Source organism: Ostrea edulis, chromosome 1, assembly GCF_947568905.1.
Source record: "Ostrea edulis chromosome 1, xbOstEdul1.1, whole genome shotgun sequence".
Lineage (NCBI taxonomy): Eukaryota > Metazoa > Mollusca > Bivalvia > Ostreida > Ostreidae > Ostrea > Ostrea edulis.
This window is the reverse complement of record NC_079164.1, coordinates 100,433,454-100,446,963: the sequence shown is the minus strand read 5'-3', so window position 1 is coordinate 100,446,963 and position 13,510 is coordinate 100,433,454. Positions and strand designations below refer to the sequence as shown.

General features: G+C 36.1%; 1 protein-coding gene across 3 annotated transcripts; it reads right to left on the bottom strand.

Annotated features, from left to right (window-relative positions):
• Positions 1–961: 961 nt before the first annotated feature.
• LOC125670141 (3-oxoacyl-[acyl-carrier-protein] synthase, mitochondrial-like) lies at positions 962–13,390 on the bottom strand. Of its 3 annotated transcripts, none has more exons than XM_048905148.2 (6): positions 13,243–13,390; positions 12,862–13,013; positions 12,430–12,582; positions 5,141–5,298; positions 4,177–4,328; positions 962–2,021 (listed from the first exon to the last, which is right to left on the bottom strand). In XM_048905148.2, exons 1-6 carry the CDS (start codon positions 13,260–13,262, stop codon positions 1,379–1,381), a joined length of 1,278 nt encoding a protein of 425 aa, XP_048761105.1. In that variant the 5' UTR covers positions 13,263–13,390; the 3' UTR covers positions 962–1,378. The 3 variants fall into 3 exon arrangements, with proteins under 3 accessions (XP_048761105.1, XP_048761089.1, XP_048761096.1); XM_048905132.2 differs by having other exon boundaries at positions 12,430–12,612; positions 13,243–13,389; XM_048905139.2 differs by having other exon boundaries at positions 12,430–12,612; positions 13,200–13,309.
• Between the last annotated feature and the right edge of the window lie 120 nt (positions 13,391–13,510).

The following is a 13,510-nucleotide window of genomic DNA, read 5'->3' as shown; positions in this document are numbered from 1 at the left end:
TATGCCTACTTTGTGCAGGCAGCAATACTTTAAAGCATTACAATAGTCAGCCATTTTGTAATCGGTCTATACAGTGTATCTGATATCTATTTGACCACTAAAATTTGATATTTTGCTTTTGTTTGAAAATTAAGTTCAATTTTCAAATTCGTTATAACCAAACTTCATTATGCAGTAAAACACGGGTATAGCAAACCTCCAGGACCAGTGAAAAAAAAGTTCATTTTAACCAAACATTGTTATATCCAAAAAAGTTTTTGGTACTTTTCTCTTGGGGGAAAATATATCACTTCACAAATTATAAAAAGTAAAATATAAATTTACAAATTATACATTTATCCTGAATAATTAGATAATTCTCCTATATATGTTTTTTTTAAAGAATTTCAGTAAAATGAGGGTGTGAACTGTGACGTTTTATGAAATGCTTTAGCCGTATGCTGGCATGAAGCATTGCTGTCCTTAATTGTCCTAATGTATTTTCCAAAAATGCAATTATAACACATTGACAACTGACATCACAATGGCTAAAAAATGATCTGAAATGGTCACTATGGCAATGGATATAGTATTGACATATTTTCTGGAACTCTGAGAAAGAGTTGTAGGGGTATTACTGTTTTAGTGTAGCCCCATGACTACCAACAATTCACCGGAAAGTCACAAGTTTGAGCCCTGCTCATGTCAAACTTAAGATGTAAGCATAGGTAGTGATTCTTAACCAAACGCTCGGCATTTAGAAACGAGAATCGCTGATCTTTTGGATATGACCTTAAAAACGGAGGTCCCATGTCGCGGAAGGCGTTGGCAGGATAAAGAACCCTCACTGCTACAGCCCTGAGCATAGATCTAAATTTGTGGTACTTCACCTACAACTGGTGACATCTCAATATCAGTGAAAAATTCTCGAAGGGACGTAAAACAATCGACCAACAGTTCAAAAATCATTTGTTCCTACAGGTGGATGTTTAGCAGGTTTATTCAAATGTTGAACAACTAGGGTGCAAAAGTTAATAGTAAATACAAAAACATCCATATATTGGTCCAGTGGTTCTGAAGTTGAAAATGAGAAAAATTTACAAGTAAGACAGTTGACTAACATTGGATCAGAAATGCTGCATAAAGCTTTGTGATATCAATAATGGTTGATGTTTTCGTTAATATTTGTCCTAAAAATGTATTTCACAAGTCGTAAATCATAAGGAAAGAATTTCAACATCAAAATATGTTATTGGCCCTGATTGGGTTACATGTACATATATGTATCATATAAATTATTGAACCGAGTTGTCTAGCAGTTCTGTAACATATATTGCTATTAAACTTATTCCTAAGTAACTTGACAATGCATGAAAAAACAATGCTGACCAATATCACATCAACCTTTATCAAAAGATCTAATACAGAGTGTCCCATTAGTCCCACCAAAGCCAAAGGAATTTGTTAAAGCTGTCCTGATTTCAGCTTTCCAGTCACGTGTCAACAATGGAACATAATCCAGATCTACTCCAGTGTCTGATTGGTGGAGATTGAGAGTGGGTGGGACAATTCCTGATTGGCAGGTCAAAACTGTGATGGCTGCCTCTACACTTCCTGCTGCTCCTAACAAATGTCCCAGAGCTCCTTTGGTCGAAGAAACTAAAGGTTTCTGGTGACATTGCTCAAATATCCTCCATATTGCTTGGCTCTCTGCCTTGTCCCCCAGAGGAGTGGATGTGGCATGAGCATTAATATACCCAATGCATGTGGGGCTGATACCAGCATCCTTAATGGCTGCCAACATACACCTGTAAGCACCTCTCCCATCTGTTCGTGGAGCAGTCATGTGGAAGGCATCTCCTGATAAGCCATAGCCTAACACTTCAGCATATATACTGGCCCCTCTGTCAATTGCATGTGACATCTCCTCCAGAATCAGAACACCTGCCCCTTCTGACATCACAAATCCATTTCTATCTTTGTCAAAAGGTCGTGAAGCTTCTGTTGGATGGTTATTGAACTTTGTACATAAAGCCCTCATCCTAAAATGATATCAAATTAGAAAATTAATTGAATTACAAATTTGCATATCTAAGGAATCTAAGTGTTATCTAATGATTGTACACAAGGAAAATCTCGTCAGAACATTTACATATGAATTCTTTTTTATGACCTTTTCTCATGAAAAACAGACGAACAGTGTTCTTTTATACTTCATATACAGTGCTTGTCAGAAGAGGCAATGTTGTCCATCTATCTTTTTTTAATTTATTTTATATTGCATAGTTTGTCTTGTATCAAGGAGCATAATACATTTACTTTGAACAAAATGAGCTATTAAATTGTGCCTTGAAGGGATTACCTTGAGAATCCTACAACAGACAGTAAGCTATTGTCCCTTAAAGAACGAGAAAATAAGCACCGCCTTCGAATTTACCTGGTCTGTGAACCCATGTCAATCAGGAGAAATTAAGCTTCAGATTGGATGCTAGAAATTGATGGACATTTGGTTACTAGTCTTTGTGTATACCTTATCTATCTAATTTGGCAATCGAGGCATACTCCGTGCAATCTTTTGATGCTTACCGCGTAAACCTGCTCGAAAGGGAAACGGTTTTGGTTTTTTCATGTAGAGATAGTCACACAATAATAGTAAATTTTGCATACAGTTACATAAATTACAATAGAATATAGTAGGTTATGCTTAGGAATGGGTACGATTGATAATGATTATCATGGATTGTTGAATACATTTTACACGGACAATGATTTTATGCTAAACAGATTAATAATGAGTAAATACATTGTACATTAATGAAATCTTGTTTACACTCAGCTGAAAATTGATAAGCATAATTTTTCCATCGAAACATGGCACAAAGTTCAACTAATCGGAAGAGAAATTAGCCGCTATAAGGGCTCTTTCTTGCGTATAATGGTTGGAATTGGGATCCGGAGGAAGAACAAATTCTTCATCTAGACCAGTTATGGAAGGATCGAACTGTCTGAAAATACGAATGCCCTGTTTTTGTATGCCATGCGTTATGGACGAGTCACCCAGACAACTTTGGTAGGCAGAGAATAATGGTGTGCGGTCAAGAAAAACTAATTTAAATATATAGTCATCATGGGGCGTGGGACGATGATCGGTACATCAGCTGTGCATAGCCAGAAAATCTACTGCAGTACATAGGAACTCCCGTCGGAAACTCTATGTTTGGCAGTCAAACATCGTCGGATACTGGGTATCCGATGAACGAAGGCAGTCAAATGGATACAAGAAAACGTTGAATAAAGAATATTCTGCCTAAGTTTTCAATGGCTAATGTTCTCATTTATATAAAATAAATTTATCGAGCTTTAATTCTTACGGTTGATTCATTAGATTTAATCATCAATGTTTCGATTTACCCGCACAAGAAAAATGACTATCATGAATTTTTCAATCTTACAAAAACGCACAGGTAATGCAGGTAACATAGATAACATCCTGTGTATTTGGGACGGTATATACAAGCTAGCAGGGTTCCCTCGGGCTCGGGGCTTCACACCTGCCTTAAATTAGCTCCGCCCCGCACTTAAGGTATTCCATGTATAATGAAAGGATAATGAACAATTTTGAAGGATTTAGATCAACATAAAAGTTTATTGTTAAATAATGATGAAAGTGAAGCAGATGAAATTCACATGACTGGTAAACGATTAGAAGCTGACCTTTTTGCACTTAAGACTTTTTGGAAGAGTTGTTTGCCCTTTGTAAAAATAAGTAAAAAATCTAATTTTCTAAAAATGTGTGCGGTCAATGATTAATTTTATTTCATATATTCATAAAAAGAAAGTGTATGTAACTTTCTACCAAAAGATTAGTATGAAAATATAATTTGTTTTTAAAATATTGTAATAAAACATGCTTTTCCCATATACTTCAATGTTAAATTCTAGGTGAAATAAATCAAGCAGTAAACAAAATTTTGAAAATTCCTATGGTGGATTATTTTTATTTGATGAACCCTTCAAAATGATACCATGATTACAAATATTCCACCATCCATTTATTAGATATGAAATATGGTCATTATACATTGAATACCTTAACTTACCTGAGGAAAACCGACTGGTTGAAAAACCCGGCCTTTAATGGGATTGCATCAAGAACCCTGCAATGAACAGTGTGCTGCTATGCATTGAAGGGATTACCTCGAGAACCCTGCGACAGATAGTGGATTAGGGCTTTCCTCTGCACCTCCAGCCACCATGACATCCGCATCTCCTCTCTGTATAAATCTGAAGGCATCACCAACAGCATGAAGGCCAGTAGTGCATGCTGTAGACACAGAATGGTTTGGACCCTGAAATATTCGTCATGATTGATTGTGTGGGTCTTGGTGTTTTGTGGTTTGAGATCAGTACAATGATTTAGCAGGTCTGGGGTATTTTAGAGATTGAGAACAATAAAATGATTTTGTGGGTCTTGGTTTTTTGTGGTTTGAGAACCACAAGGTCCATTCTTTGTGGTTTGAGGTTAGTAGAATTTTGACTCTGAGACCTTCAATGCCTCTGATTTCTGGTTTGAGATCAGCAGAATTTTGACTCCAAGACCTTTCAGGCCTCTGATTTCTGGTTTGAGATCAGCAGAATTTTGACTCCGAGACCTTTCAGGCCTTTGCTTTCTGGTTTGAGATCAGCAGAATTTTGACTCTGAAACCTTTCAGGCCTTTAATTTCTGGTTTGAGATCAGCAGAATGATTGTGTGGGTCTTGATTTCATGACAAAAAAGTTCCCAGTCTCTTTGGAAGACAAACATTTTCCTGTTTTCCAAAGATTTGAATTCATAGGTATGTCAGTAAATTAAAATCGGGATTTTTAAGTATTAGAGAGGATAATTGCCTTCTATAATTGTTTGAAGCATATTTCTAAAATACATTGTATGTACCTTGTATGGTGTTTACATTTGAGTACCTGTATACATACAGTAACCAATACCTTATACTGGTAAAAAAAGATGCAGTTATTTTGAAGACCAGAACCCAGTTGCACAAAGGTTGTTAACTTTAACTGACAATTAACATCTAGGTAACACTATCACAAAAGTTAATGACAAGTTAACTGTTAGTAACTAAATCCTGAACATTTTCAACAATGCAAATGTCCCTTTAGTCACCTGAAATCCATATTTTAGACTGACGTGTCCAGCTGCCATATTAATCAGAATCTTTGGCATGAAGAATGGGTTGATCTCTCTGTAGCCTTTCTGAAATAAGCGATCAGCTGTCCTGTATATTTCTTCCATGCCATTCATTCCCATTCCGACTGTTACACCTTTAACCACACAAAACAAACGTGCTTTAAAATTTGCTCACGATGCAAATAGACTTTGTAGTTCCTGTGGTTTCATAAATTTCCATGGGTACCAATATTTGTGAAAAAAGCAGTTCCTTTGATTTGTGGAAACCACTGAGTACTCCACATTTATCATTTAAATTACTTTGCTTATCATTTAATTTCATGGTTTTGTACACCATGAAAACAATTAAATTTGTAGTCCATGAAAAATTATAAAACAACACAATAACAAAATCAAAACAATACATGAATGTAAAGCTTTCAAGCATGAAAGTAAGACACTACCACAATTCTTGCTTAATACATTTGTACTTGATTGACACCTGTGACCTAAACACGATTCTAGATGGAACGATGTTTGTCGATCAGTTCGCAGGATTCTAAATGGAACGATGTTTGTCAGTTCACAGGATTCTAGATGGAACGATGTTTGTCAGTTCACAGGATTCTAGATGGAACGATGTTTGTCAGTTCACAGGATTCTAAATGGAACGATGTTTGTCAGTTCACAGGATTCTAGATAGAACAATGTTTGTCAGTTCACAGGATTCTAAATGGAACGATGTTTGTCAGTTCACAGGATTCTAAATGGAACGATGTTTGTCAGTTCACAGGATTCTAGATGGAACGATGTTTGTCAGTTCACAGGATTCTAGATGGAACGATGTTTATCAGTTCACAGGATTCTAGATGGAACAATGTTTGTCAGTTCACAGGATTCTAAATGGAACGATGTTTGTCAGTTCACAGGATTCTAGATGGAACAATGTTTGTCAGTTCACAGGATTCTAGATGGAACAATGTTTGTCAGTTCACAGGATTCTAAATGGAACGATGTTTGTCAGTTCACAGGATTCTAGATGGAACGATGTTTGTCAGTTCACAGGATTCTAGATGGAACAATGTTTGTCAGTTCACAGGATTCTAGATGGAACGATGTTTGTCAGTTCACAGGATTCTAGATGGAATGATGTTTGTCAGTTCACAGGATTCTAGATGGAACGATGTTTGTCAGTTCACAGGATTCTAGATGGAACGATGTTTGTCAGTTCAATATAGAGATTATGTAACACTTGTTTTGCCAGAACACTGTACATTTTAGAAACAAACACTCTGGAAATTTCATCTTAGTATAAATACACTGTAAATTTTGTGGTATTAGGCACTTGGTTAAGCATTCTATAAGACTGTGGACTTTATTGGGGATTTTGGAAGATGGATTTAACAACCAATTTGAGACAGTTTAGATTCTTGTGTGGGAATTCAGCTTGGCATTAAACCAGCATCAGACACTGATTTTGTATACTTATTGTGTGTTAGTAATTTGTTATTGATAGATTTTTCTTTCGATAATTGCGAACAAATTGTTTAAAATCTTTGTGATTCCTCCGTGTTTGAGTGGTTAGAGCATCACGCTCAAAATTACATGGCCTCTCACCTCTGTTGGCACAGGTTCGAATCCCGCTCACGCCGGTAAGTGAGAAAGTTTCCCAATTTACTTTCAGAAGGTCGGTGGTCTCTTCCCAGATACATTGTATCTGGGTTCTCTCTTCCACCAACAAAAACAGGGTGCCACCATATAACTAAACAAGAGGCCCATGGGCCACATCGCTCACCTGAGTCACCTTGGCCCATATCTGAAGACTTTCCATATATATTTGCATGTAAAACCTAATAGTCCCTATTATGGCCCAAATTACCCTTTGCAAACTTGAATCTACACTATGTCAGAAAGCTTTCATGTAAATGTCAACTTCTTTGGCCCAATGGTTCTTGAGAAGAAGATTTTTAAAGATTTTTCCTATATTTGTATGTAAAACTTTGACCCCCCCCCCCCACTTGTGGCCCCATCCTACCCCCTGGGGGCCATGATTTGAACAAAGTTGAATCTGCACTATGTCAGAAAGTTTTCATGTAAAAATCAGCTTTTCTGACTCAGTGGTTCTTGAGAAGAAGATTTTTAAAGATTTTTTCTATATATTTGTATGTAAAACTTTGATCCCCTATTGTGGCCCCATCCAACTCCAGGGGCCCATGATTTGAACAAACTAGAATCTGCATTATGTCAGGAAGCTTTCATGTAAATCTCAGCTTTTCTGGCTTAGTGGTTCTTGAGAAGAAGATTTTTAAAGTTTTTCCCTATATATTTGTGTGTAAAACTTTGATCCCCCCTTGGGGCCCCATCCTACCACCGGGGGCCATGATTTGAACAAATTTGAATCTGCACTATGTCAGAAAGTTTTCATGTAACAATCAGCTTTTCTGGCTCAGTGGTTCTTGAGAAGAAGATTTTTAAAGTTTTTTTCTATATATTTGTATGTAAAACCAGGGTTTGACACTAAGGCAAGTCCGACCGACTGAGTCTACTAAATGATAGGTCCGGTCGGATAAAATGTCGATTTACTAGTCCGACTGGTCATGTTGAAAAAATAAACAAGAAACTTTACTTTAAACCATAAGATATTTTATTCTTAACTAAAAAAGAATAACTGTAGACTTTGCGAGCAATTTTAAACCGCATGATGACACAATCTCTATTTTTAGTTCTAATAAATAAGTCGCGGTTGGAAGTGATGTTTTACAACATCTACTCGATGTTAATGTGTGTAAAGTTATGTTTTAGATGAATTTATTTTCATTTTTTTAAACGCCCAGTTGATTTGAATCAAATATAAGAAAGTGTTTATCAAATTAATCGTAAACAGCCATTTATCGGCATTGACATATGTGCGGGAATGTCTGTATATTCAAATACGACTTCTCGTCCTCAAGGAAAGATGTCCCAAGAGAAACAAGAGGCCCAAGGGCCTAGAATCGCTCTTCTGATAAATTGTACAACCCCACCATTTCTATTCTTAGCCTCTTAGTATTCTAAATCTTTAGTTAAATCCTAAGAATTCAAAAAAAGTAGGTCAATGTGACCTACTTTTTGGTCTACACATTTTGAGAACCCAAGAAATATCAACTGACAAAGTTTGATGATTTTAAGCCAATTAGTATCTGAATATTGAAATATAGCTGTCAAATTCCAATCGTAGGTCATGGTGACCTACTTTTTGGTCAGCGAACTCCGAACATGCAAGACCCATCAACTGACAAAGTTTGATGACTGTAGGTCAAATAGTATCTGAAATATATAAATATAGCCGTCAAATTCCAAAAGTAGGTCAAGGTGACCTATTTTTTTCGTCAACACCCTTCAAACATGCAAGACCCAACAACTGACCAAGTTTGATAACTGTAGGTCAAATAGAATCTGAATTATATAAATATAGCCGTCCAATTCCAAAAGTAGGTCAAGGTGACCTACTTTTTGTCAACACCCTTTGAACATGCAAGACGCATCAACTGACAGAGTTTGATGACTGTAGGTCAAATAGTATCTGAAATATATAAATATAGGTGTCCAATTCCAAAAGTAGGTCAAGTTGACCTACTTTTTGGTTGAAACCCTTCGAACATGCAAGACCCATCAACTGACAAAGTTTGATGACTGTAGGTCAAATCGTATTTGAAATATATAAATATAGCCGTCAAATTCCAAAAGTAGGTCAAGGTGACCTACTTTTTGGTCAATACACTCCGAAGACTCAAGATGCATCAACTGACAAAGTTTGATGATTGTAGGTCAAATAGTGTCTGAAATATAGTAATTTAGCTGTCAAATACCAAAAGTAGGTCACGGTGACCTACTTTTTGGTCGACACAAACCGAAGACTGAAGACGCATCAACTGACAAAGTTTGATGATCCTAGGTTTTACAGTGCCCAAAATATGCATCTAAAATTGAAAATGTGAAATTTGAATATCTGCAAAATTCAAAAAGTAGGTCACTGTGACCTACTTTTTTATAAATATGTTTCAAGGCCTCAAGATGCATCAACTTACAAGATTTGATGATTCTAAACCTCTCGGTATTTGAAATAACAACTTAAAATATATCTATAAATGATAAGCCATAAAATTCAGAAAGTAGGTCACGGTGACCTATTTTTCAGTTGACGCATTTCAAGGTCCCATGATCCACCAACTGACAAGTTTTGATGATCATAGGCTTCAAAGTGTCCACGATATGCATCAAAATTAATTTTAAAATAAATACCTGCAAAATTCAAAAAATAGGTCACCGTGACCTACTTTTGAGACAACTTGACACAAGGTCCTAAGATGCATCAACTGTCAAAATTTGATGATCCTAGTCCTTATAATGACTAAAATATCTAAGATTTAAGGAATTTAAAAAAATTTAAAATTTAGGTCAACTTTGAAGTGACCTTGAGACCACGCCCTTTGCCCCAGGGTAATGCCTTGAACAATTTTTAATCTACAACATATCCTCATCCTTATGTGTAAGTTTGGTGATAATCTGCCCTGTGGTTCTTGAGAAGAAGATTTTTTAGCAACCACTGGTTTTTTTTGTATTTTCCTGATTATCTCCCCTTGTTAAAGGGTCACATCCCTCTATTTAGTATGTATGAAAGCCCTTGGGCCAATGATACCCTGTAACAAATTTGAAAAAAATTGGCCAAGGGGTTCTTGAGTTATAGCCCTTTTTCTAAAAAGTTTACGCACACCACACAAATGGCCATAGCATTAGCTCTTTGAGCCTTTGGCTCAGAAGAGCTAAAAAAAAGTAAAAGGTTGGGAAGAAACCAAGCAAGACTTATGAAATAGAGATTTAAAAAAACGGTTGAGGCCATTTTATTTTAAATTGACTAGAGAATTTCCATGTCGGGTAGAATTTAAAGAAACAGAAAATGTGTTTGAAAATGAAAGCGTTAAATTGAATGACGAGACTAAAGCTCTATTGTGAGACAATTAAGTACGTTTTAGTTCATACAAACTTAATGTTTGTCATTTGAATTAAGTACATTTTAATATGGAGAAGCTATCAGTTTCTGGAAAGTTGGTCGGGGCAAGTGGATGTACGGTCAGGTCTAGAAAAAATCATTTGAAGTAGCCCGACTGGTCTAGTGCTAAAAAAAGTAAATGTCAAACACTGAAAACTTTGATCCCCCTTGTGGCCCCATCCTACCACCGGGGGCCATGATTTGAACAAACTTGAATCTGCAATATGTCAGGAAGCTTTCAGGTAAATTTCAGCTCTTCTGACCCAGTGGTTCTTGAGAAGAAGATTTTTAAATGACCCCAACCTATTTTTGCATTTTTGTGATTATCTCCCCTTTGAAAGGGACATGGCCCTTCATTTGAACAAACTTGAAAGCCCTTCACCCAAGGATGCTTTTGGCCATGTTTGGTTGAAATTGGCACAGTGGTTCATGAGAAGAAGATGAAAATGTGAAAGTTTACAGACAGACGGACAGACAGACGGACGCTGGACAAAATGTGATCAGAAAAGCTCACTTGAGCCTTCGGCTCAGTCAGGTGAGCTAAAAATTGTTGAGTGTGGCGGAAATCATCAAAACAATCTGCTGAGTTTATTTAGGTTTATTCTGACCAACAACAGTGTAATATGACTAAGCTTTCATATATCAACAACTAGATTGCCCAGCTCTAAAAGTAATTTTCAAATTTCAGTCTTTGTCTTTCAACTTGAACTAATGCAAGGACTTCAGAGGTTTAAAATTTTTGTTTTAATATTATAAGTGACTGGAAAAACAATATTTTGAAATTTAGGAGGTTACATATATTCAGTCAATTGCATAGACTAGGCTATTATTTTATTTCTGACTGGGCAAATATTACAAAAATTCACATACTAAATATATTTCCTTGCCTCTGTTGAGATCTTGGTTCCGCTTTAAACTATTTTACAAAGGTAGTGACTGTTCCTTCAGAGCACAGCATAACAAGTAAAAGTCACAAACCTTTCAGATATGTACATATCAAACGTAAATTTGTAGCGTTTTACATAAAGCTGATGACATCTCTACATACGTGAACATACAGCAACTGTCAGCAAATAATATTGTACCTTTCAGGCCTTCATCCTGCTGATTGCCTGAGATGAGGCCATCATTAAAAATATTTTTGTTTGATGTACTCCGACCCACATTTTTCAAGGTGGGTAGGTAGGTAGGTATTTTTTTTTTTTTTTTTTTTTTTGCATTATCGAAAAAATTGATTATTGTCATAAAAACGCAGACTTAGAAATTTATTGATGTTTTCATTAAACATTGGACAAGACAGATTTAATAATTATTGCTATAAAACATTCATCAAAAAAGTTTCTTAGAAAATATAAACCTTTAAAATGAAACAATGTCTATTTCCCTGGAAACCAAATAAAAAAAAAATATAAAAATTAAAAGTACTGAAAAAAATGATTGGGTAGGGGCGATTTTCACGGGTCGGTCGGAGTACATCAAACAAATCAATTTTTATTTTTGGCCTGACTTGCCTAGGTATTGCCTTGGGTATTCATAAACTTACATTTACATTCCATTAAAGTCTGTCAACATTAAGATAGAAATAAATCAATTAATTTTCTTCCTTGAAACTGTCGATGCTGATAGTAGAATAACTATAGGTGCTGTATTCTTTGATGTTTATGACACATATACTACTAATAGAGGGCGAAGCCCTCTCACGGGCCGAAGGGCCGTGAGAGCGGAACTCTCCCTATAGGTAACACGTATATACATGTTTAAAAGGAAAATAATGAAAAATTAAACCATACCTATGGAACTTGAAAAGTTTGGTACCAATGGCGTCGATTCGAATATTAGTCTCGTCTACCCTAGATCACGTCATTCTGAGATGTTACATAAAATCCGTAAAAGCATGTAAATCTTATTTTCCTTATCATATATAATCACTCCACGATTAACGCCATGTTTTTTGTTGTGGTTCAAACGCTATGTTTGTAAATTTGCTAAATAACGACGCTGAATATGACGTCACAATGTACTGTTTACATCGATTGCGTTATATTTCCCGCGTTCAATATATAGGCGGATCAAATGTCCAAAATTAGGATGCTTTGATACAGCTCCGTCCGTGTGCTAACTTCGGGTTGTTTTTGTCCTGTTTTGGATATAGATAATAATGCCAAAACTTTTTTGCTTCGCCCTCAAATACGGTAACGCTGTAAAACATATTATGTCTGATAAATATAAGGTTTTCATTATGTACAAATTAATTTACCTGTTCTCTCTTGCTCCTGTGGAGTTTCAGGTTTCCAGTTGGCATCTGTCAATGCCTCTTCTGCAGCAACCAGTGTATACATCATCCCCTCGGACAGTTGTCTCTTCTCTGTGGAAGTGAATGGTTTCAGCACATCCTCAGGAACAAAACCTGCTATTTTACAAGGGATATTTGGTGGGAAATCTTGAAAAGAAGAGCAACATGTCATTCATTAACTTCCTTAATAAAAATCTTGGTGTGATAACAAGTCTTGATCCTTTAGTCTGTACGATATGTAGCCCTCACCAAAAATGTGAAATGAAATGCAAAGAGAGTATGCGTGCACACAGAATTTGGTATGAAGTAGATACTGAGCTAGAAAAGATTTACTGAGCAAATAAATCTTTCAGTTCGTATTTCAGAATATTTTTGTTAAATAGAAAAATGTCAAACCTTCATTATCAATTTTACGGATTCCACATTGTCCTTTTATGAGATTGTTCCATACTTTGTCCTTTCCTACTCCTAAGCATGTGACAAGTCCAATGCCAGTCACCACAACCCGCCGAGCCGGAATCAGACGAGTTGGAAATGACATTCTTAAACTGTTAACAGAGAACTGAAGATTTGAAAGCTGTAGCTCAGTAAACAATCACGTAGTGCAGACTAGCAAAACACCGGTTCAAAACGGCGCCGGTTGTCATTAGGCAGGCTTATTTCACCGAAAAAAAACTAAGCAGGAGTTTGATTTTTTAATTGGAAAGTCCAGAAGTTACAAAGCAGTACTTAACGAGAATTTCAGGATATCTGTAAAAATACAGAAATGTCTCCTACACAGCGGGACGCGTGTTCATGATGAGAACATTGAGAAAAACCAAGTCTTGTGCATAGTACGCAACACTGGAAACAGCACTGGAGTCATAAAATAGTAAACCGGATGAGAGCACAACATCTAAAGACGAATTCGTTTGTAAGATTATATTTTAAGTTTTTGTAAATATCTAAAAATTGCATATCCTAATTATGCCACTTATAAGTTTGTACAATGAATGAAAAATGCGGCATCATGAAGAGAAAAGGCATGATTCCGATTAAAATATTT

What these genes read in the sequence shown, in the direction of transcription:
- LOC125670141 (XM_048905132.2), bottom strand. Translation starts at nt 13,262, where the DNA reads ATGAACACGCGTCCCGCTGT. An exon ending in ATGAACACGCGTCCCGCTGT is followed by an intron (nt 13,014 to 13,242) that starts GTAGGAGACATT and finishes CTCTGTTAACAG; the next exon opens with TTTAAGAATGTCATTTCCAA. An exon ending in GTCTAAAATATGGATTTCAG is followed by an intron (nt 4,329 to 5,140) that starts GTGACTAAAGGG and finishes CGAATATTTCAG; the next exon opens with GGTCCAAACCATTCTGTGTC.